The sequence below is a fragment of the Artemia sp. Qi Xiang Cuo genome, chromosome 10 (assembly GCF_049724085.1).
Source record: "Artemia sp. Qi Xiang Cuo chromosome 10, ASM4972408v1, whole genome shotgun sequence".
Lineage (NCBI taxonomy): Eukaryota > Metazoa > Arthropoda > Branchiopoda > Anostraca > Artemiidae > Artemia > Artemia sp. Qi Xiang Cuo.
Window position 1 is genome coordinate 37939406 of NC_142803.1, and position 22302 is coordinate 37961707.

General features: G+C 34.1%; 1 protein-coding gene across 1 annotated transcript in view; it reads right to left on the reverse strand.

The window, feature by feature from the left end:
- The window catches only part of pico (ras-associated and pleckstrin homology domains-containing protein pico), a 196825-nt gene that overhangs the window by 47133 nt on the left and 127390 nt on the right, over positions 1–22302 (reverse strand). Inside the window, exon 6 of the mRNA XM_089096227.1 lies at positions 11367–11549. Coding sequence (XP_088952353.1) covers positions 11367–11549 — 183 coding nt within the window. The remainder of the gene's footprint in view (positions 1–11366; positions 11550–22302) is intronic.

Genomic DNA, 22302 nt, shown 5'->3' on the forward strand with positions numbered 1-22302 from the left:
GTCATTGGTGGTTGCGGTCCTTGGTGGTTCAAACCCATAATCATCTCACTAGTTGATTTCTAAGGATATCAAAGGATTGTTCTGAATTTCTTTATTAAAATTCTTTTCTTGGCATCAACATCTTTATTAGTATCAACTTTTTGGTATACTACAATGTTAAAGCATATTTTGTTTTGACAACACTGCTCAAATGGTACTTGTGTATTATACAGAACACTCCAAATGTACAGCTAGGTCAAGTCACAAGGTCATTTTGACACCGATGACTCTATTACTTTCAACTTTTTAGCATACTCCATAGTTAAAGAATATTATACAGAACACAGGCAAGGAGTATAGCCAGGTTAAGTCGCAAGATCTTCTTCTCATTGCTAACCGTTTCCATAGATTGATACCAATTATGTCTTATCAGACTTACCTTAACTGGTAAATAAAGCTAAGTCAAGTCCCATGATCCCAGTAATCGTTTCCGTAGATTGATAGCAATGATGTTATTCCAAATTTATATTAAATTACGTAAGAGTTAGCACCCCTTCAGACTTATCTTAACTGGTAAGTAAAGCTAAGTCAAGTCCCATCATCACCTTGACAGCAGTAATTGTTTCCATAGACTGATACATATGATGTCATTCTTACATTTATGTTACATTGCATAAGACCCACCACCCTCTCAGACTTACCTTAACTGGTAAGTAGTTTAACCCTTTTTACCACCTTCATAGAATCCAATTAAAAATATTATCGAGCTCTGTTTCACCCCTATTATTCAATCACCAATTAAGATCATTCAGAGCAGAGTTATGCAGATGGAATAGATTTTCGCAAATTGAATCCTTTTTACCACTTTCATAGAATCCAGTTAAAATAATTCTCGTATTATTCTCATCTTGGCTACATTCATCGTAATGCTACAAGTTAAAACAATTGTGACTGCATTCCTTTCCTCGTTCTGTAACGGGTTTCTTTCTGTATTTCGGTATGTACTCGGTGATAATCGGCTTAACAGGAGAGAGTGTATATACACTACAATGTAGGTATATTTTACTTAAATATTTTAGTTGGTATTTTGGTTACCATTTAAATATAAGCTGGTATTTGGAAACCATTTTATATATTGTGTTCTGGGGGCCTGATTTCCATAATTCTCTATTATAGTTTCCCTAAGTTGGTTCCTAAAGTATTTTATTTTCACCATGCTTTGGTATATTTCATTAAGATTAACCTAACTTCACTCCTTGAGTGTGGTGGCTATAAGACATAAGTATCTCTTTTTGTTTTATTTTAATGTATATTTTGAAATAAAAAATTCATGGCGTATGTACGTTTTTACCACCTCCCTCAAACGTTGAAGTTGTGAAAATATACAACACGATTATGGCCCCCGCCCAGACTTCACATTGCGAGATGAACTATTATAAGCTTTCTTAGCATTATTTTTGTGTTTTTCGCTCTCTTGTAAATGCTTTCCTTACAAGAAATTACTCGCTTGAGTTGTCGTCCTTTCGAAACTGAAAGCATCAATAGGATGGAAATTAACATTGATAAATAAGTAAGACATGAGGTCCAAATGGGAACGGAATCTGTCCAAAAACCAGAAAATAGGTAAACAATTACGGTCGATATTAGGAAACACGGGTTTGGGCTGAGGAAAGCTTCCTTTATACGGTAAATTTGAATATGCTGTCAGAATTCCTATTCTGACAGCGTACCAGCTCTTTAAAGCTTGATTTTTGGCAAAATTTCAGAATTTTAGATATGTCAAACATTATCTAAATTGTCAAGGGATTTATTATTTTAGTATGGTGAACTAAATTCAAAATTATAACCAAATTTATTTTTGTTCGGACCCTTATAGTTTTTGCGAAATGGTTTTAAAAACTTTTTTCAACTGAATTGTGGAGTTTTTAAATTTTAATAGGTCTACCGAATTCACAATAGAAAATTCTATTAGAACCACCAATTATAGTTGTCGGGCGAACAAAAAATTGTAGCGTTCCTCGGTGTAATTGAGGTAACTTTTGGTAAATTTCAGGTTATTTGTTTTGGATTCAAAAAAGATAGAAAAAAATTTCCTGTTTAGGGAATATTTTATAATTCAATTTGCTTTCTAGCTTCAAAAAATTGTTTTCAGGTTTTCTCAATCCCTCGCAGTCTTCGAGTGAACTGAGCTAGAAATTTTTCTATCTGAAAATTTTGTGTTTCAAACAAGAAAAAATACTTTTAAAAACCAGTGAGCCAAAACCATGGGCTCTAGAAAAATGTGATTGGATATTAAAATTTTTGAAAAAAAACTACATTATAAAACTTTCCTAGACCATTAAATTACATTTTAAAAAATAGACAAAATAAACGAATTTCGAAAACAAGACAAAAAATTTAAATGGGCGCGAGAAAGGACTGACCAACTCTTTCTTGTAAACAGATTGAAAATCAAAGCTGTAAGATTAATATATTCAAACAAATTAAATTTATAATCTGTGCCAAGTGAACCATAATGTACAAGAGCAGATTTAGTTTAGGGGCACACATTTACAAGGATCGTTGTTGGGCTAGGGGGACCATGCATTTTTATCGCGAACCGTGGAATAAACATCATCATAATTTAAACAATCAATCTAGTTTCATTAGTCTGATATGTAATAAATTTCTATCCATACTTTCTTCCTTTTAAACACAACCCTTTCAATTGCATAGAAAATACACTGTTTAATCATTTATTGTTCCGACAATTCAAAAAGTTGCTTCAACGAACGATACAAAGATTGGTTAAAAAAATCGACAAAATTAATTTTGAAAGTTTTATTCAACCACAAGTTTTCAATACATAATATGGAATAAAATAGAGCCAAAAGGAAAAGTTTTCGCAGTGTTTATTAAAATAAGTAAATTAAATTGAAGTCACGAATATAATTATTCTAAGAGGTATTCTTTATTTTTCTAATCTTGATTAGTTTCGTGATTTTCTTTTGTTGTTGTTGTTGCTGTTGTTTCGACAAACAAAACCGTTTTCGGTAAAGCAAAAATGACAATTAGGCCTTTTAAAGGGCTTGAGAGGGGTTAGCTCCACTTTTATTTGAAGAAGTTCTTGTCAGTAACTTTAGTAGCTTCGTTGAAAAGTGATAAGGAAAAGGAAAAAGAGGAATTCACACACCAGAAATGTCTTAAAAACTTAGAAAAAAAAACAAAAATCCATTTGTGTTGAAAAACTTCCATATAAACTTCTGCAGTTTTTAGCAGTAGCAGGTGCCAACTTAAAAAAAAAATGAAGAAGAAAAAAAAATTAGGCAAACAATCATCAAAATTAAGCTAAAACATATGGTACCAAAAAGTCTGAGAAGATCTTGCTAATCATTTGAGAAGATAGCTGGCCTTGGGACCCAACACATTCTAAATTGTTTAAGTTTTTACAGGCGAAAGCGTTGTCAAATTCTACGAGTTTGTTTTTCTTATCTTCCAAGTGCAAAACTAGCACAAATCCCCATTAACAAATAAATGAAACCCAAAACTAACAGAAATTGCAATAGATATCCTAGTCAAACTCAAAACGTGCAAAAAGTAAAAGGAGTATGGCTGACAACACCCATATCTTCTTTAGACCAGAAATTTATATGCACTATACTTAAAAAAATAAAAAACTCTGTATTGTCAGTTTGGTATACATATTCTGATATCTATTCCTAATAGTCTTAAAACTTCTTTATTTGTTAGAGTCAAAAAAGTGAAAACATTTAAAATGTATAATGTTTTCAGTAAAATGCAAATTACTTTCTAGTCTTGAGGAGGTGTGGCGGTTGTCAGCCCTACTCATGCTAATTGTTGCTATTTTGAGTAGGTTATTTATTGTTATTTCTGTTCGTTGTGGGTTCAATTCATCTATTTATGGTGATTTATGGTAGTTTTGCGCTTGGAAAATTATTTGAATTTATTTCTACTCATTTTTGGCTTAACGAGGCCATGGGCATCGGCTGGGGGGGGAGCATGGCCCCCACCTGGAAATTTGGGACTATATAGTAATTATAAGGAAACCAAAGGAAAAAAAAAGCAGAATAGGGAAAAACCATGGAAAAATGTTTGTTGTCCCATTATTGGCTGCCTGCCAATAGGTTTTGACCCATAATAAGGAAAAATATAAGTTCTAATTTGTGACTGAGTGACCCCTAACAAGTTTTCCACAAACAAATTTTCTATATGATTTGGTTGGAGCAAACAAAAAAAAAAAAAAAAAAAAAAAAAAAACTTCATAGTAATGAATGGTAAGTAAATAAGAATCCTTGTCAATAACATAAACCTAATAATAGTATTTAATACTTAGAAAAACGGCCATTGAAAAAAAATACTCGGAAAAAAACACTTAAACAAAACATTGCATTTACTTTAGGCCTATACTTTTTTTTTTTTTTTTTTTTTTTTTTTTTTTTTTTTTTTTTTTTTTAACAAAATTTACAAATACCTCGCTATTGTTATGTAATTTTTTAGTGGCTGTATACCTAGAAAGAATTGTTTTCTGACTTCAAACTGTCCAAATACTGTGCCCCCCCCCCGTGGAAAAGAAGGCTTTCTAAATTTGAAAATTTTATTTGAGTTTTATTTTTTTTATTTCTTTAGGGGGAAGGAGTTTTGTTACTTGTGCATTATGGGTTCAAATATTACGCTAAAGTTCAAGTTTTGTTCGAATCACAAATCCCTGAATCACAAAGCCTGTTTAATTAGACTAGATTTCTCTTTTGAAAGTACAAAAAAAAAAATAGCGTAAAGAGCGAGGTATTGACCAGGGGACGAACCCCCTCATATACGTAATAATTTCTGTTCGTTTTAAGTTTTAATATTACTCCTTACTTTCAGTTGAAAAAACTAGTCTTTTTATTTAATTTCTGATCGTTTTTTAAATAATGCTGGGAAATCCGGCGCCCCCTTCATAGAAATGTCCCTTCTCCCAAGAAAAAATCCTCCCACGTAAAGTTTGTTCAAAGTAAAACATCAAAATTAAGATTAAGAAAATCAAATAAGAATATTTAATTCAATATCTTTAATTTAATTTTGAATGCCAAAAGCCAGTATATTTGACACCTTTAAACTTCATAACTGTAAAAAATTAAATTTTTTCAAAGTGAAAACTAAATAAAAACAATCACTCATGGAAAAAAAGTTGATAATAAAACACAAAAAAACATATCCGTTCAGGGGGAAAATACATAAATATAGCATTCCGTCTAGGGGAAACATTTCTGATTATAGTGGCTTCATACATCAGCTCATGGGCACTCTTGCAGTGCAATTAAAAGTTGACGGCATATTTTTACCGAAATCGTCCCTTATTAAGTTGTTTTCCTTGTGTTTTTACAATTATGCAAACTTTCTTGTGTTCTAATAACTATACTAATTACTAATAAGCAAATACATATTTAAGATCACCATAAAAAGCTGATTCTTTGACTGAATGATATCAATAGTTAGGCTCTTATACTTTCGTTATTGAAAAGTATCGTTATTTACTTACCATTCATCACTATGAAGTTTTTTTTTTTTTTTTTTTTTTTGCTCCAACCAAATCATATAGAAATTTTTTTTGTGGAAAACTTGGTAGGGGTCCCTCAGTCCCAAATTAGAACTTATATTTTTTCTTATTACGGGTCAAAATCTATTGGCAGGCACCCAAAAATGGGATAACAAACAATTCTTCCACGTTGTTTCCGTATTCTGCTTTTTTTCCTTTCGGTTTCCTTATAATTACTATACGGTCCCAAATTTCCAGAGGGGGGTCATGACCCCCCCCCTCCCCCTGCCCCCTGCCAATGCCCATGGCCTCGTTAAGCCAAAAATGAGAGAAATAAATTCAAATTATTTTCCAAGCGTAAAACTACCAAAAATCCCCATAAATAGATGAATTGAACCCAAAACGAACAGAAATAACAGTAAATAACCTATTCAAACTCAAAATAGCAACAATTACCATGATTAGGGCTGACAATCCCCACACCTCCTCAAGACCAGAAAGTAATTCGCACTTTACTGAAAACAAAATACATTTTAAATGTTTTCGCTTTTTTGACTTCAACAAATAAAGAAGTATTAAGACTATAAGGAATAGATATCAGAATATTTATATTAAACTGACAATACCCGTTTTTTTTGTTGTTTTTTTTTTTAAGTAAAGTGCAAATTATTTTCAGGTCTGAAGAATACATAGATATATAATTCTAAAATTTAATAAAATATTATAATATAATTAATCAAAATATAGTTGTAAAAGATTATAACACAATAAAAAATATTACAATTAAACCACTAACTGTCAAAATTCACTTCTGTAAAAAAAAAAAAAGAGAAATCTTACTCACTTTTAAGCTGATTTTCGACAAAAAAAAGTTAGATTTCCTATCCTTACGGGTTTTTTGTTTCTATAAGAATCCGTAGTTTGGTGATTTGTGGTAGTTTTACGCTTGGAAGATTATTTGACTTTATTTTTGCTCAATTTTGGCTTAGTGGAGCTCTTTACTTTCCTTTGAAAAACTTGTTTTGTGGGTAAAGTTATTTAAATTAATTTCTGTTCGTTTTCTATTGACATAGTCTTTTCAGGGAAAAAAAAAATATTTTATAGCTTTTTGGTTTTTTCTATAAGAATCCAGTTTGGCTTGTTATTTGTATGTTGGAGAAACTTTTTCATTGAGGTTTGATCCTGACACAAATAGTATTGGTTAATTTAATTTTACACCTTTTCAAAGTGAGCAGAAAAAAACATAATATCACTCCCAATAGAAATTCTATCTATGCTCTTTGACAACCTGGATACACTTAGAATCTTTTAATTTATTTAAATTGTAAGAGCAGAAGTAGTAGTTGTAGTAACCCCGAAAGTTTCAACTAAACACCCCCTAGTTGTTCTCGATATATTGCTGAGGTATCTTATTGGCAACCATACACACAGTTCCTTTGGTTTAGTTTTAAAACATTTAATTTTAATGCATTATGGGCAAATTGCATAATTGTGGGGGGGGGGGTGACATACCCCATATCCGTAGAGACAGAGGCACTGGACCATTCTACTATGCCGAGAACAACGGCTGTCTCAAAATTTTGACTCTTTTGACTCTTAAACAGGGCACTAGAGCTTTTTGATTTAGTTCAACATCTGCCAAAATATGCCTTAAAAGCTTTACTTTACCACCCATAGCTTGCGTAGTAGCAATAGTTGAAGCACCATTAGCAGCAGTATATGTATAGTATCTTTAGTTTCTACGAAACCCCTCTAAGTACATGCTAAAAACTTCACCTTATTAAAATCAAACTTCCCCAAAGTATTTCTGATGCGCCCGCGTAACAATCCTTGCGGGCGTTGTGTGTTTCGGTTTAGTTCCATACAGTTTCAACGTATCCCAAATTTTTTACCTTAATACCCTTAATTTTAGTAGCAGCAATAATACTAATAGCAATAGAATTAATTGTAGTAGCCTTAGCTTTAGTGGCAGTAGTAGTAGTAATAACAGTAGCAGTAGTAGTAAGTAGCATGAGTAAAACCAGTAGCATTAGGATGCAAATATTTTCTTTTGGTTAGTTGAACATCCCCCAAAACAAGCTCTGTTAGTTTCAACTTCAGACACCAAACTGTTCCTCAGATATTGTTGTTACGACCTTAGGACAACCTACATACAGATGTAATGTTGTGATTAAGTTCACCCCCGCCCAAACAAAAATCCTTAAGTGTCACCTTCATACCCCTAGGCATAGTTGTAATTGTAGTCACAGTAGTAGTATTGGTATACAAGTAGTAGTATTACTAGCAATGGCGGTAGTACTAATAGCAGCAGAACTATTAACGTATTGCCTTCACTAGTAGTTGCAAGAGAAGTAGTGGTTGAAGTACTAGTAGTAGTAGCAAATGTAGCAGTGATAGTAGTATTAGTAGTAGCGTGCACATATTGCCTTTTGGTCAGATGATATTCCCCTTTTAACATTCCCTGAAAGTCACAACTTAATACCCAAATCAATTCTTGAGATACGCTCTTTAAAAAATGTACATGCACATACCGTCTTTTGATTTAGTTCCAATTTCCCCTTAATATTATAGATGGAGTAGTGTGGTAGCAGTAGTAGTAGTGGTAGCAGTAGTGGTGGTGGTAGTTGTAGTGGTAGCATGCAAAAATTGCCTTTTTGATCATCTTCCTTATCATTTCCTGAAAGCTCCAAATTAATATACCCATTCATTCCTGAGTTACACCCTTTTAAAACTCCACACACATAACCTGTTTTGACATCGTTCAACACTCCTCTCAACATTCTCTGAAAGACTCACCTGAATGCCCTTAGTCTTTTTGGAAAGTAATGTTCAAAAATGCACACCTTTCTCAATAACACATACTATACGAAAACAATGAACGAATTGCTTAACTTACAGCCCTTGCCCTGAGGACTGTGGGAAGGCTGAGGTTCCCAAAGACATAATTACTGGACCTTTCAACAATACTGAACAAAGTTGTTCCCTTAAAAATTTTGATCGGATGTGTATTAGGGAATGAGAGGTTCGTTGGGGAGGGGCTGGATACCCTCCATTCACTTTTGGCTCTTAAAAAGGGCAATAGAACTTTCGACTTATAATCACATGAGTCCCATCCGATCCGAAGTTTATACAACCGCTTGTTCCATAAAATTCTTATATGCCCCCGGGCATAACTTACAACCATTGCCACTAGGCTTTGGAGGGTTGTGTCTACTCTGAAGGCATTGTTATAAGCTCTTTGGACTATTGTGAACAAAATGGCTATCTCCTACTTTTGATCGGATACGTTTGGGGGAAAAGGGTATCAGGGAGGGGGGCTAGTTGCCCTCCATTACTTTCGACTCTTAAAAGTGAACTAGAACTTTGAATTTTTAATTAAATGAGCCTCCTTTAAAGGTCACACAACCACCCCTTCCATAAAAACTTTATATGCCCCTTGGGCATAGCTTACAATCCTTGCCTCCAGACTCTGGGGGGAAGGGTTGTGTCGGCCCCAAAGGCCGTGTTATGTGGTCTTTGGACTGTTTTTGAACAAATGGCTTTCTCACAATTTCCATCGAATGTATTTGGGGAAAATAGGACGTGAGGGGGGGGGGGGTGAGGGGCTAGTTGCCCTCCAATCATTTTGACTCTGAAAAAGGGTACTAGAACTTCTGATTTCCAATCCAATTAACCCTTTCTGGAGTTTACACTACCACCCTTTCCATAAAAACCTTTTATACATTCGGGGCATAACTTAAAACCCATGTCCTGAGGGCAGTGGGGGGAAGGTTGTCATCCTAAAAGACATAATTACTGGACCTTTCAACTACGCTGAAAAAAATGTTATCTCAAAATTTTGATTGGATATGTTTGGGGAAATGATTGGGGGGGGGTCCGCTAGGACACTTTCATTTTCCTAGCGGATGAGCCCCTTTCGAATTTTCTACGACAACTCTTTCTATACGAAGAATCCAGACCTACAAAATAAATTTAAAAAAAATAAAAAAAAATACATTGTGCCCACATCGCTCAGCATTGCCTATGATTATCGTGACTTGAAAACCCAGTATTTTAGTTTTTTTAACAAACAGAATATAATTCACACGCAATTAAAGTATGTCAATGAAAAGAGAACAGATAGCAAATTTCTAAATACCACTTAGAATCGTTTTTCAAAAAAAACACAAAGAGCAATACTAAAACCGGAAACGAACAGAAACAGCCACATATAAATAAATAAAAAAGAAAAAAAACAGATATTACTGCCAATAAAAGTTGAGGTTGTTGCCCCCTTATTAAGGCTAATTGTAATCTTTTACAAACAGAGTTTGAAGTTATATATTCCTAAAACGAGAATTGGGTGAGAAATCATTCTTGATTAGTTTATGTTCTATGGATGTTACCCCTCAGCTCTCATTCGTGGAAGAAAAAAAAAGCCCAAATAGGCAATAGATTATCAACCCTTATATAAGAGCAGTGGGACGGGGCCCCATCCCACTACCTGAACCCTTTGTTTTTCATATCTACAGCGCTATCATAAGGAAATTATATGTGTCAAAATTACGTGTTTGTGGGCTTCTGGAGTTAAATTTAAGGTTTATTTTTTTTGGAAACATTGGCTGAAGTTCAAAGCTAGTAATAAAAAGGGAGTCATTCAGAAGTTAAATCGGTTAAGCTCAAAGATCAAACAATGGAAATGTATCCAAGGACGCTGAAATTACACTAGTGAATTTGGCTATCTCTATCTCAATAAATTATGTTCATTCTTTTTTTAAAGCTAATTTCATAAGAAATTCCTCCTATAATATTCCTTGAATATCTTATATAACTTCCTTTTTGTGCAAAATTATGTTTGTTCCTTTGTTTTAAGTTAATTTCACAAGGAATTCCTCCTATAATAGTCTTTGAATATCTTATATTACTTGCTTTATGTGCAAAATGCTTTGTATTAAATAAGTACACTCTTTATTATAAAATTTCGCTGTACTTTACTTAAAATAATTTAAAATAGATGATTTACGTAAAATAATTAGATCTTAAAAGTAAATTCTCCTCTTTGTAGCAAAAAAAAAAAACATTCTACATAACATTAGTTCCTCAAAGCCCTTTACAATTCATTTAATCGCTTTCATATGAAATCTCTAAATTTTATAAACTTTCTGTTTGAAATTTCTTTTCAAGAATATCAATTTTATTACCAGAGCAGTGAGGGCTATGGGATGGTAACTTCAAACAAAATGAGAAAAGGGTACAGATTCCATAGTTGACCCTATCCAGAAGCTGTAAAACAATTTTCGAAAAATTCCGCGATTGTTAACGTGATGGCGAAGAAATTGGGAGAATAATATAAGAAGAGACACTAATTTCATCGGTGATACGTGATAGCATTCGAGAAATAGACTAGAGTCAACCAAAAAAAGAAAAGACATGGCGAATTATGAAATTATTACTACTACTACTAACAACTCGCTACATCACCAAAACGCTGAGGCCAACACAGCTACACCCGCTCCTCCTCCATCCCTGTCTATTCAAAGCTTTCCTCTTTACACCTTCCCAAGAGGTCCTAATTCCCCTTAAATCGTTTCTAACGACCTCTTCCTAGCCAATTTGGGGACAACCTCCTTTTCATATGGCCCTAGAGCAGTGGTTCTCAAACTGGAGGTGCCTTGGAGGTGCGCAAAAATTCTTAGAGGGTACGCGGCGGCCAAAAAAACACCTTTTAACTCTAGGACTGGCAATTTATTTCTATTTTAGCTATAGTTTACTTAGTACCGGTAACTGAGAAGAGGTACCAGTGTCTAAATAAGTTTGAGAACCACTGCCCTAGAGGGTTGGCCAAAAAAAGTCAAACCCTTGTAGATAGGATCAGAGTGTGAAATCAACCAACCTTTATCAGTGTTTCCTTGCTTTTCCTTCTATAGAACCTGGCAACTGTTTGAACTTTGTACGAAAAAAGGAGTTTATTCTTCTGTAGCAAGAAAAATGCTTTCCTCCATACTTGTTTTTGAGGCTCTTTGACCCACAAATGGCCAAAAACTTGAGGCACTTCGTCTGTATTATTTAGCATATTCTAGAAAACAAAACTATTTAGCACAGAAGAAGTAGAACAAACATCAATTTTATTTCCTAACAGCAACTCCTCATTTGCAATTCCCAATTTTATTTCCTAACAGCAAACCTTATTTGACTAATTTCGTAGTTCTAATAAGGAATTTTGAGGGAGGGGAAACTCGAAATCTTGATAAATAAATCTACCTGTTCCCACAATTTAGTCACAGAGGAATTATATACAATTTTTGAAGTAAACTACAGTATCACTTCAGTAAAATCATTCAAATCCCTTGAAAGTTTTTTGAGTCCTTTTTGTATAGTAATAAGTTAAAAAAAAAGTGTCGACGAAAAGTAAAGTACGAGTATGATATAAAGACCAAGAACGAGAAGAAACAAAGTCATAAAATCACTTAAACTTAAAACAAACAGATATTTATACGACCGAATGAGTAAAGATTACAACAAATTAAAATGAATAATCAATTGGAACTTAAAAGGAACAATAAATCGACACAAATAAGAGTACGGTCACCGCCCCATTGAACCCTTTTAAAACTCGAATGTCATTTAAGGTCTCCTTGGTCCAGGGTAAATGCTCAGTAAGCTTCAAGCCATGCAAACAATTTTTTTCAAATGTCAGAAACATTCCAGGAATGTGTTTTGGCCTGGGTATGAAAGACCAAATTAAATTTCACTATTTCTAAAACTTTAATTCTGGTCAATCCTTCTAGTCTTGGCTAATCAAAACTGTTATATGTCAAGTAGCTTCTTTTGATCCAAGATTCCAAGACCGGTTTTTCCTTCGGGTCTGGGCTGACTGAAAATATTCCCATGTCCAATAAATCAAAATGCGCTGGGCTGATTGTAAGCTTTTGAAGACTAGCAGCTCCATTTGATCTGAGAGGCTCAGAGATATTTCAATTCCACCTGGAGGCATATCTGCAAGACCTCTCCAGTAGTCTGAGGAAAAGGGCAGTAAAAACGTGTATCTAATGTCATCGGGAGTAAATGCAGCCATATGGGAGCAAGAGTTAAGGGCTCATGGGCCTCCAATCACACCTATCAAAATGGAACTGCGTGAATCACGTCTCTCTGCAGGCATAATTAAACCTTGATCTGATGCCACGGGAACTAAAGGTGAGCCCAGTTACCAAAAAGAGCACGAGAGGGGTTTGGTTGCCCTACAATCACTGTTGCTCCTTGAAAAGAACACTAGAATTTTCTATTTTTGATCACCCCCCCCCCCCATTCCAATTTTCAATGACCAAACCAATCTGTAAAAGATAGCAGGAAAAAAATTGATGCAAGCTTTGCCTCTAGACGTCTTGGTTAGATAACATTCTTCTCCACTAACTATAGCTAAGTAGATTTATAAAAAACCCTCTTATATGAAAGTTGGAAGTAATTATGCAGAATCCAAAAAATACACGAAGCCTGGACCAAGATAATCCTCAATGTTCGTGTCTGCTTCATACTTTATAAGTAGCATTGGAAATATGTTTATGTACTGGAATATTACACTCTTCACCTGCTTTCATTTATTCATCTGTTTCCTTTTTTTTAAATAAATCTCAGTTGCACCGCAAAGATAAAACAGAAAAAAAACTGGTGTAGTCTTTCTTTATTTCATGCTCATATTTATAGTTAGAATAATCCATACGATATGTAGTACACATATCCACATAAATAGACGTAATTTAAGGCTAAAACTGTCAAAACCTAAGAAAGTTCTGTATATCTTTTTTATACTTTATTTTGAGAGAGGTTTTCAGAAGTTGCTTTAATCGTTCGAGTTCAGTACATTTTATTGAGGGCTCACAAATAAAGCTTCTCTTTTCAGTGCAGCATTTTTTTGGGGGGGGGGCTACTGAAGTACTAAATTTCCTTCCTTCAGTAACATATGAAAAGTAGCCTATACAAATCTAATAGCTTTTAAGACGATAGTATGCCATGAATAAACATTAAAGGTAAATAAAAATAGATGGCAGTACGTAATTTGACTTTTTGCTGAAAACAATAGCGATCTGAAAAAGAAAGCTGAAAGTATTACAATTATTGAACGGATTAGGAATAATAGAAAGTATTTGAACTAAAGTAAAATCTTAGTAACAATTTCTGCAAAAAGGGTAATTTAAATATTCCTTTCTTTACGTTAAAGCTGTAATGAAATATAAGACTTTTGAGTCTAAGAACATGATTTTGACAAAAGATATCGTTGTCAAATACCAAGCACAGCCCCCCCCCTTTCTCCCTCCAAAATGGTAAAGATTTCTATACCTAAAAGACAATTTTGAGCATAACAACCTATCGTGGAAATATTTGCACCAAAATTGCCATTTTTTTACAATGATACAAAGAAACTCAATTACTATAAGGAATATTAGAAACCAACCCTTTAAATTAGTTACTAAAGCTCAGTTAAGCTCAAAAAACGATAAATCTGGGATCAAAACTTGTCCTGAGAAAAGATCATACTCGTATTTTTTTTGTGAGATTATTTTTTCATAATGAGGTTCAAGCTCTATTTTAAGTTTTAGACATAATTTAGCGTCACCGGAAAAGATTCGATTTATATTTAAATCCTCTTTGTCCGTTTATATTGCTACGCCTACAATTCCCAGCATGAATAAATGCGAATAGATTAAAACAAAAAGAGAGAGAAATCTCACGATGAAGAAAGCAAACAGGACTCCGGCCATTAGAAGGAAAAGACAAAACCAAATCGACCGTGGAATGAAATAAGGCGTCTTCAACGCTAAAAAAAACTATTTAGCTTCTGTCAAGCCCAGTCACAGTAGCGACAATTGTATGTATATAATTGTATTTGTATATTTAATATACGATAGTATATTTTTTTTTCTTGGTTTTGGATTTTATTTGAGTTTAGGTTTAGTTTTCATCTTTGTTTTCTTAACGTTGAAGTCGCCTTGTTTCATACAGGCGAAATATCCGCTTAGATCTGGTTGTGTCTTTTCCTTCCACTGGTCATAGTCCCATTTGTTTTCTCCATCGTGAGATTTCTCTCTCTTTTTGTTTTTGTCATGGCTGGCCAGTTCGGCTTTAGATCTTTCATAGGAATAGATTAAGGAAATACTCGGTATACTGAAGAAAAAGAACGATATACGCAGGAATTGTTAATTTCATCTCCGGTTCATCGGCACTGAATCAAGATAGATTCTGTGCATTTTTCAATTTTTATTACAAATAAGTATCAGTTCTGGTAAATTCATTGGTAATTACTAATATTGGTAATACTTGGTAATTGGCAATTGGTAATTGGCATTGGTAATACTTGAAAACAAAATTATTTTTATATTTTTCAACAAAGTATTATTTTCACCAATTGTTCTTAGGCAAAGGATATTTACAGAAAAAAAACGAACGGTCCCATGTGTACAGCAGTTAATTCATGATGGAGTTACGAGATAAAACAATAACACAAGTAGAATTAGTTACCAACGCTGAGAGTCAAAAACACAAACAAAAAAATCCTTTTGATTTTCATGGCAATATAACAGACCTAACTCTTTGGCCTTTGTTTCTTGTTGTTTTGTTTGTTTTTTAATACAAAGTAAAAAAAAATGAATATAGGCTACAATATTAAGTTAAAAAGGTACTCTTGCATTATATGGGCCTTTCTAAAAAGTCAATTTTGGTTAATGCTAATGAAATAAATTAAGATGAATATATAAACAAATTTGAGCTATATATTTGCACATGGGGGGGGGGGGGCGGGTATAGCATACATTAAATACGTAACCTAAACTAGGTACCCCCCCCCCTAAACCCCAAAAAACAACAGTTTAAATGTCGTATACGCAATGAAAACCACGCTATCATTGTATTACTCTATAGCGGTTAACCCGTCAAAAACGGGTTTTTCATGACTGGTTTCCTTGTAAAGGCCCATATAATGCAAGAGTATCGTTAAAAATGCTATTAAGCAAATTTCCAGTACTAGAACTGCGGGGTTGCCTACTTTGCACGACCCGGTGTACATTTAAGTGCCGCATGTGCCGCACAGTTCCGCCACGATTGGCACATTCCCCAACATGATTGGCACGAGTAGAATGCTAATATTGAATTTGCTTGGGACCCTAGGAATTCCCATGCTATTTGCTTGGGGCCATAGGAACCACGTTCTATAGAGGTCATAGGCGTCACTGAAATGTATCAAGTTGAATGAACTTTATCTAGGCCATCCCTTGGGGCACTTTTCACCCTTCAAAGAGATTTGCGTGCGCCCCTAGGAATTCCCATGCTATTCTACGGGCCCTCTACACCTTTTCAAAGAGAGTCAGAACTCCCTCACACAGTTTGACTTTTTTTTTTAAGTAACAATTTCCAGACAACATTGGCATGCGTCTTATCGGGATTAAGAAAACAATGGATGGAAATGTGTGATTCAATATACCTTGACAAAATAATTTTTTTTGGCAATTGGCATTTATTTTTCTGATAAAGAAAAAGGGTTTAGCATTTGTGAATACTTAGATATGTACTGTATAATACACAAGTGATGTTTGGACAGTGTTGTCAATTTAAAATAGTTTAACGTTATACTATACGAAGAAGTTGATACTAAGAGGGGTGTAGATGACAAGAAAAGAATTGTAATAACGGATAGCTTTACTTCTTCGATATGTTCCATATAATACATAAGTGGTGGGGTGATGGCAGAAGGATCTCTTAAGAGTACTTATAGTGCTGTACGATGGGCCGAGCTGCTAACGAAAACCCCGTGTGGATGAGTCGAAATAAAAAATTTTAACAAGAAATGGCTGAAAAGTGTTTTGGGGGAGATGGGTTGATTGTGTACTGTATAATACACAAGTGATGTTTGGACAGTGTTCTCAGTTTAAAATAGGGTCCAACGTTATAGTATACTAAAAAGTTGATACTAAGAGAGGTGTAGATGACAAGAAAAGAATTGTAATAACGGATAGCTTTACTTCTTCGATGTGTTCCATATAGTACATAAGTGGTGGGGTGATGGCAGAAGGATCTCTTAGAGTACTTATAGTGCTGTACGATGGGCCGAACTGCTAGCGAAAACCCCATCTGAATGAGTTGAAATAAAAAATTTTAACAAGAAATGGCTGAAGTGTTTTGGGGGAAATGGGTTGATTGTGTACTGTATAATACACAAGTGATGTTTGGACAGTGTTGTCAATTTAAAATAGTTTAACGTTATACTATACGAAGAAGTTGCTACTAAGAGGGGTGTCGATGACAAGAAAAGAATTGTAATAACGGATTGCTGTACTTCTTCGATGTGTTCCATATAATACATAAGCGGTGGGGTGATGGCAGAAGGATCTCTTATAGTAATTATAGTGCTGTACGATGGGCCGAGCGGCTAATGAAAACGCCGTCTGAATGAGTTGAAATAAAAAAATTTAACAATGGCTGAAAAGTGTTTTGGGGGAGATGGGTTGAATGTGTACTGTATAATACAAAAATTATGTTTGGACAGTGTTGTCAATTTAAAATAGTTTAACGTTATACTATACGAAGAAGTTGATACTAAGGAGTGTAGATGACAAGAAAATAATTGTAATAACGGATTGATGTACTTCTTTGATATGTTCCATATAATACACAAGCGGTGGAGTGATGGCAAAAGGATCTCTTAGAGTACTTATAGTGCTGTACGATGGGCTGGGCTGCTAGCTAAAACCCAGTCTGAATGTGTTGAAATAGAACATTTTAACAAGAAATGGCTGAAGTGTTTTGGGGGAGATGGGATGATTGTGTACTGTATAATACACAAGTGATGTTTGGACAGTGTTGTCAATTTAAAATAGTTTAACGTTATACTATACGAAGAAGTTGATACTAAGAGGGGTTTAGATGACAAGAAAAGAATTGTAATAACGGATAGCTTTACTTCTTCGATGTATTCCATATAATACATAAGTAGTGGGGTGATGGCAGAAGGATCTCTTAGAGTACTTTTAGTGTGATAGTGGAGGGGGGAGTTGCTAGCGAAAACCCCGTCTGAATGAGTTGAAATAAACAATTTTAACAAGAAATGACTGAAAAGTGTTTTAGGGGAGATGGGTTGATTGTGTACTGTATAATACACAAGTGATGTTTGGACAGTGTTGTCAATTTAAAATAGTTTAATGTTATACTATACGAAGAAGTTGATACTAAGAGGGGTGTAGATGACAAGAAAAGAATTGTAATAACGGATAGCTCTACTTCTTCGATGTGTTCCATATAATACATAAGTGGTGGGGTGATGGGAGCGGGGTGTCTTAGAGGACTGATAGTATGATTGTGGAGGGGGGAGTTGCTAGCGAAAAACCCATGTGAATGACTTGAAATAAAATTTTTAACAAGAAATGTCTGAAAAGTATTTTTTGGGGGATGGGGCGATGACAGAGTGGATGTCTTAGACTAGTTATAGTGCTGTACTCTGGCATAAATTGCTTTTGAAACCCCGGATGAATTTGTTGAAAGTAAAGTTTTAACAAGATATTTCTTAAAAGTTTTTTTTCGGGGGATGGGGCGATGATAGAGTGGATGTCTTAGATTAGTTATAGTGCTTTACTCTGGCATGAATTGCTTTTCGAAACCCGGATTAATTAATTGAAAATAAAGTTTTAACAATTTTTTTTTGGACTTCAAAATTATTCAACTTTTTTTTTAAATCTCTAAATCATATCAGAAAAATAGAATGACACTTTTGATTTAAATTTTAAAATATATTCTTGTGCATACCCATACTCCTATTGATGAGGACTAATGGTTCTAATTCAATATTTTTTCTTCATGAAAACAAACTATTTTTTTAACAATTTTTTTTTTGGACTTCGAAATTATTTAACTTTTTTTTAAATCTCTAAATCATATCAGAAAAATAGAATGACACTCTTGATTTAAATTTTAAAATATATTCTTGTGCATACCCATACTCCTATTGATGAGGACTGATGGTTCTAATTCAATATTTTTTTTCATGAAAGCAAACTATTTTTTTTTAACTAAATTTTTTTTTGACTTAGAAATTATTCAACTTTTTTTTACATCTCTAAATCATATCAGAAAAATATAATGACACTTTTGATTTAAATTTTAAAATATATTCTTGTGCATACCCATAATCCTATTGATGAGGACTGATGGTTCTAATTCAATATTTTTTTCATGAAAACAAACTATTTTTTAACATTCTTTTTTTTGAACTTAGAAATTATTCAACTTTTTTTTCTTACATCTCTAAATCATATCAGAAAAATAAAATGACACTCTTGATTTAAATTTTTAAATATAATCTTGTGCATACCCATACTCCTAATGATGAGGACTGATGGTCCTAAATCAAAATTGTTTTCATAAAAAACAAACTATTTTTTTTTGATTTCAAAATTAATCAACTTTATTTATTTTTTTTTTACGTATCTTAAAATGACAAACTATGCTTACGGCTCTAACAATTGTACTCTATGCTTGTTCAGAGACACGATGCAGCTTTCCCACTGTTACTCTATGACCGGTTATCGACACTACCTAGTTTATTGCATGTATTAAATCAGTATTTTTTACACAGTGGAACGATACACATAACTAATATCTCTAAAAAGTGAAGATGAAGCATTTTAAGAAAGTGTGTTCACATGATAGTGTTATTGTAGCATTGAATGCTGACAAGGAGAAGTATTTAAACTATGAAATAAGTACAAGTGGTAGCACTATCGGAAACGTATGCGTGCATTGTCATGACAGTAAAGAATCAAGCTTCTTTGAAGTACCAACAAATAAAACTCTTGTGATGATATATATGCAAGATTGAGGTTTACGGAGATGATTGTACTGAAATAAAATGTCAGCATAAAAATAAATGTCGGTAAAGATAGACATTTTCTTGCTGTTGCTAATGGTAACATGTTACCCTGTGTTAAACCCTATCGTTAGCTTTCGGGTATTAGCATTCAAATGAAAGCAAAGACGAAAAGAAATGCCTACTCTTCTACTAATATCATAAACCATATCATGTCTACGTCCCGGAACTGTTACCTGTGTAAAAATAGTGTGATAATAGACATTGAAATTGCTAGAAAAATAAAAAGGACATTGGCAGAAAATATCACTAAGGAATATAAAGATGAATCGATGAAAAGCAAAGTACCAGCAAACGTTACCGCCATTGATCAAACAGTCAATGAATCAAATAATACCAAAGATGAAAAGCATATTGAGCCTGTCGATGACACACCAATAAAAATTGTGTATGAGTCAAAATGGAATAATGATTATTCTACTGATTACGAACTACGGGAAGACAATAGCTATAGTATCAAGAGAGAACATGGTGAAGTATCTTATGAAACAGATTCAAAATATCCAAAGTTGTTCAATGATATCAATAATGTATAATAATATATATTTTTTGCATTAATATTCTACATGACATTATTTCATTAAAAATATATTATGCATTACATTGTTATGTGTTCATTATTTTTAGAGTAAGCTAGCATATCGAACGTTTAGAATGTCTATTAAAACATCGGAGATGTAAGAAAAGGAATTTACATATATCATATATCGGACAGATAGGTCAACATAGACAAAATCTAAGTATAAGAATGAATAAATTCTCTATCAACATCTATTGACAGATACTTGGGTTACAATTGACAAAATCAAAGTATCAGAGTGAATAAATTCTTTATCAATGTCTTTTGACAGATACGTTTGATAACACTGACATAATTTAAGTATCAAATCGAACAAATTCTTTATTAACATTCTTTATCGATATCATAAGTCGGATACCTCGGATAACATTGAAAAAATCTATCTATTAGAATGAATAAATTCTCTATCATCATCCGTTGTCGGATTTCTCATTATGAAAAAATTGTAAGTAAGTAAGTAGCGAACTCTTTCTTGAATTCACCTCTTGGATACACAATACGGAAATTATAAAAAAAAATGTAATTTACAGATTTGATTTGCATGCAATAGATACCGAGAGTTCTATGACTCCTCCCCGCAGTGAATTCTAAGGGTTTTATGACTCCTCCCCACAATGAAGATGGTTTTAGGACTCATCCCCATAGCCATAACTCCATTCAACCTTGAGCGAAGGTATAAGAGTTTGATGAAGTATTTTTCTACTTAAAAACTACATTAATAGCTTCCAAGATGATAGGATTGTATGACACAGAATTTATCGGCTTGAAAAATCATCTTGTGGTGTTATATTTAAATGTGCATTTTTATTATTGTCTATGGAAATCGAAGAAATTGACTGTTATCATTGGATAATGAACTATAATATGTTTGAGTATGATAAAAGCTTGTAGAGTACTACATTACGTCATATAAACAGACTGGGATTCTACGATAGAGTGATTACGCTGCTTAATAATACTGGTCAGAAACTGAGAAATGTTCAGGAGGAAGTCAGTGAAATTTGCAGCTTTTTCGGGGTTGAAGCACTCTACGTAAAGGGCAATGTACCTACAGATAAAGTTTTAATTCAAAAGTGTGATCCTAGGATTCCACTGTTCAATCTAGAAGAGTTTAAATGTCCTAAATTTGAAGGGGGTTATCACCGTCCTGAAGACGAGGTTAGGTTCTTCGCGCAGTGGATACCTAAGGACATACCTGATCGTGATAAATCCATAAGACATGGTAAAAACTATTCTATATCATGGGAACATCGTTTCTGGATGTTTAAGAGTGAACTCTAAGTACTATTTTTATGTAAACATGTGTTGTTTTTTTCTTCTCAAAAAATCTGAAAAATACGTTTAAGCAATAAATATCTTTAAGCTTAACCAGTCTTTATTCTTTAGAATAGTTCTATTCATTTCATTAAATTATGAAGAAATTGTAAGTAAGTAACAATCGCTTTCTTGAATTCGCTTCCTGGACACAATACAGATATTTAATTCAAGAAATCATGATAAAATCGCAAGTAAGTAATAAACTCTTTATTAAATTAGTTAAATAGTGGAATTTATGAAGAAATTGCTCTGCATTTGACACATTGAAAATTGTTTGTGATAAAAAGAGAGAGAAAAAAAAGAAAAGAATTGTCCGGTTATCGATATTAGCTAGTTTAATTGCTCTAGCTTGCACACACACACACACACACACAGACACACACACACACACACAGACACACACGACACACACGACACACAGACACACAGACACACACGACACACAGACACACACGACACACAGACACACAGACACACACGACACACGACACACACGACACACACACACACAGACACACACACACAGACACACACACACACACACACACACACACACACACACACACACACACACACACACACACACACACACACACACACACACACACACACACACACACACACACACACACACACACACACACACACACACACACACACACACACACACACACACACACACACACACACACACACACACACACACACACACACACACACACACACACACACACACACACACACACACACACACACACACACACACACACACACACACACACACACACACACACACACACACACACACACACACACACACACACACACACACACACACACACACACACACACACACACACACACACACACACACACACACACACACACACACACACACACACACACACACACACACACACACACACACACACACACACACACACACACACACACACACACACACACACACACACACACACACACACACACACACACACACACACACACACACACACACACACACAC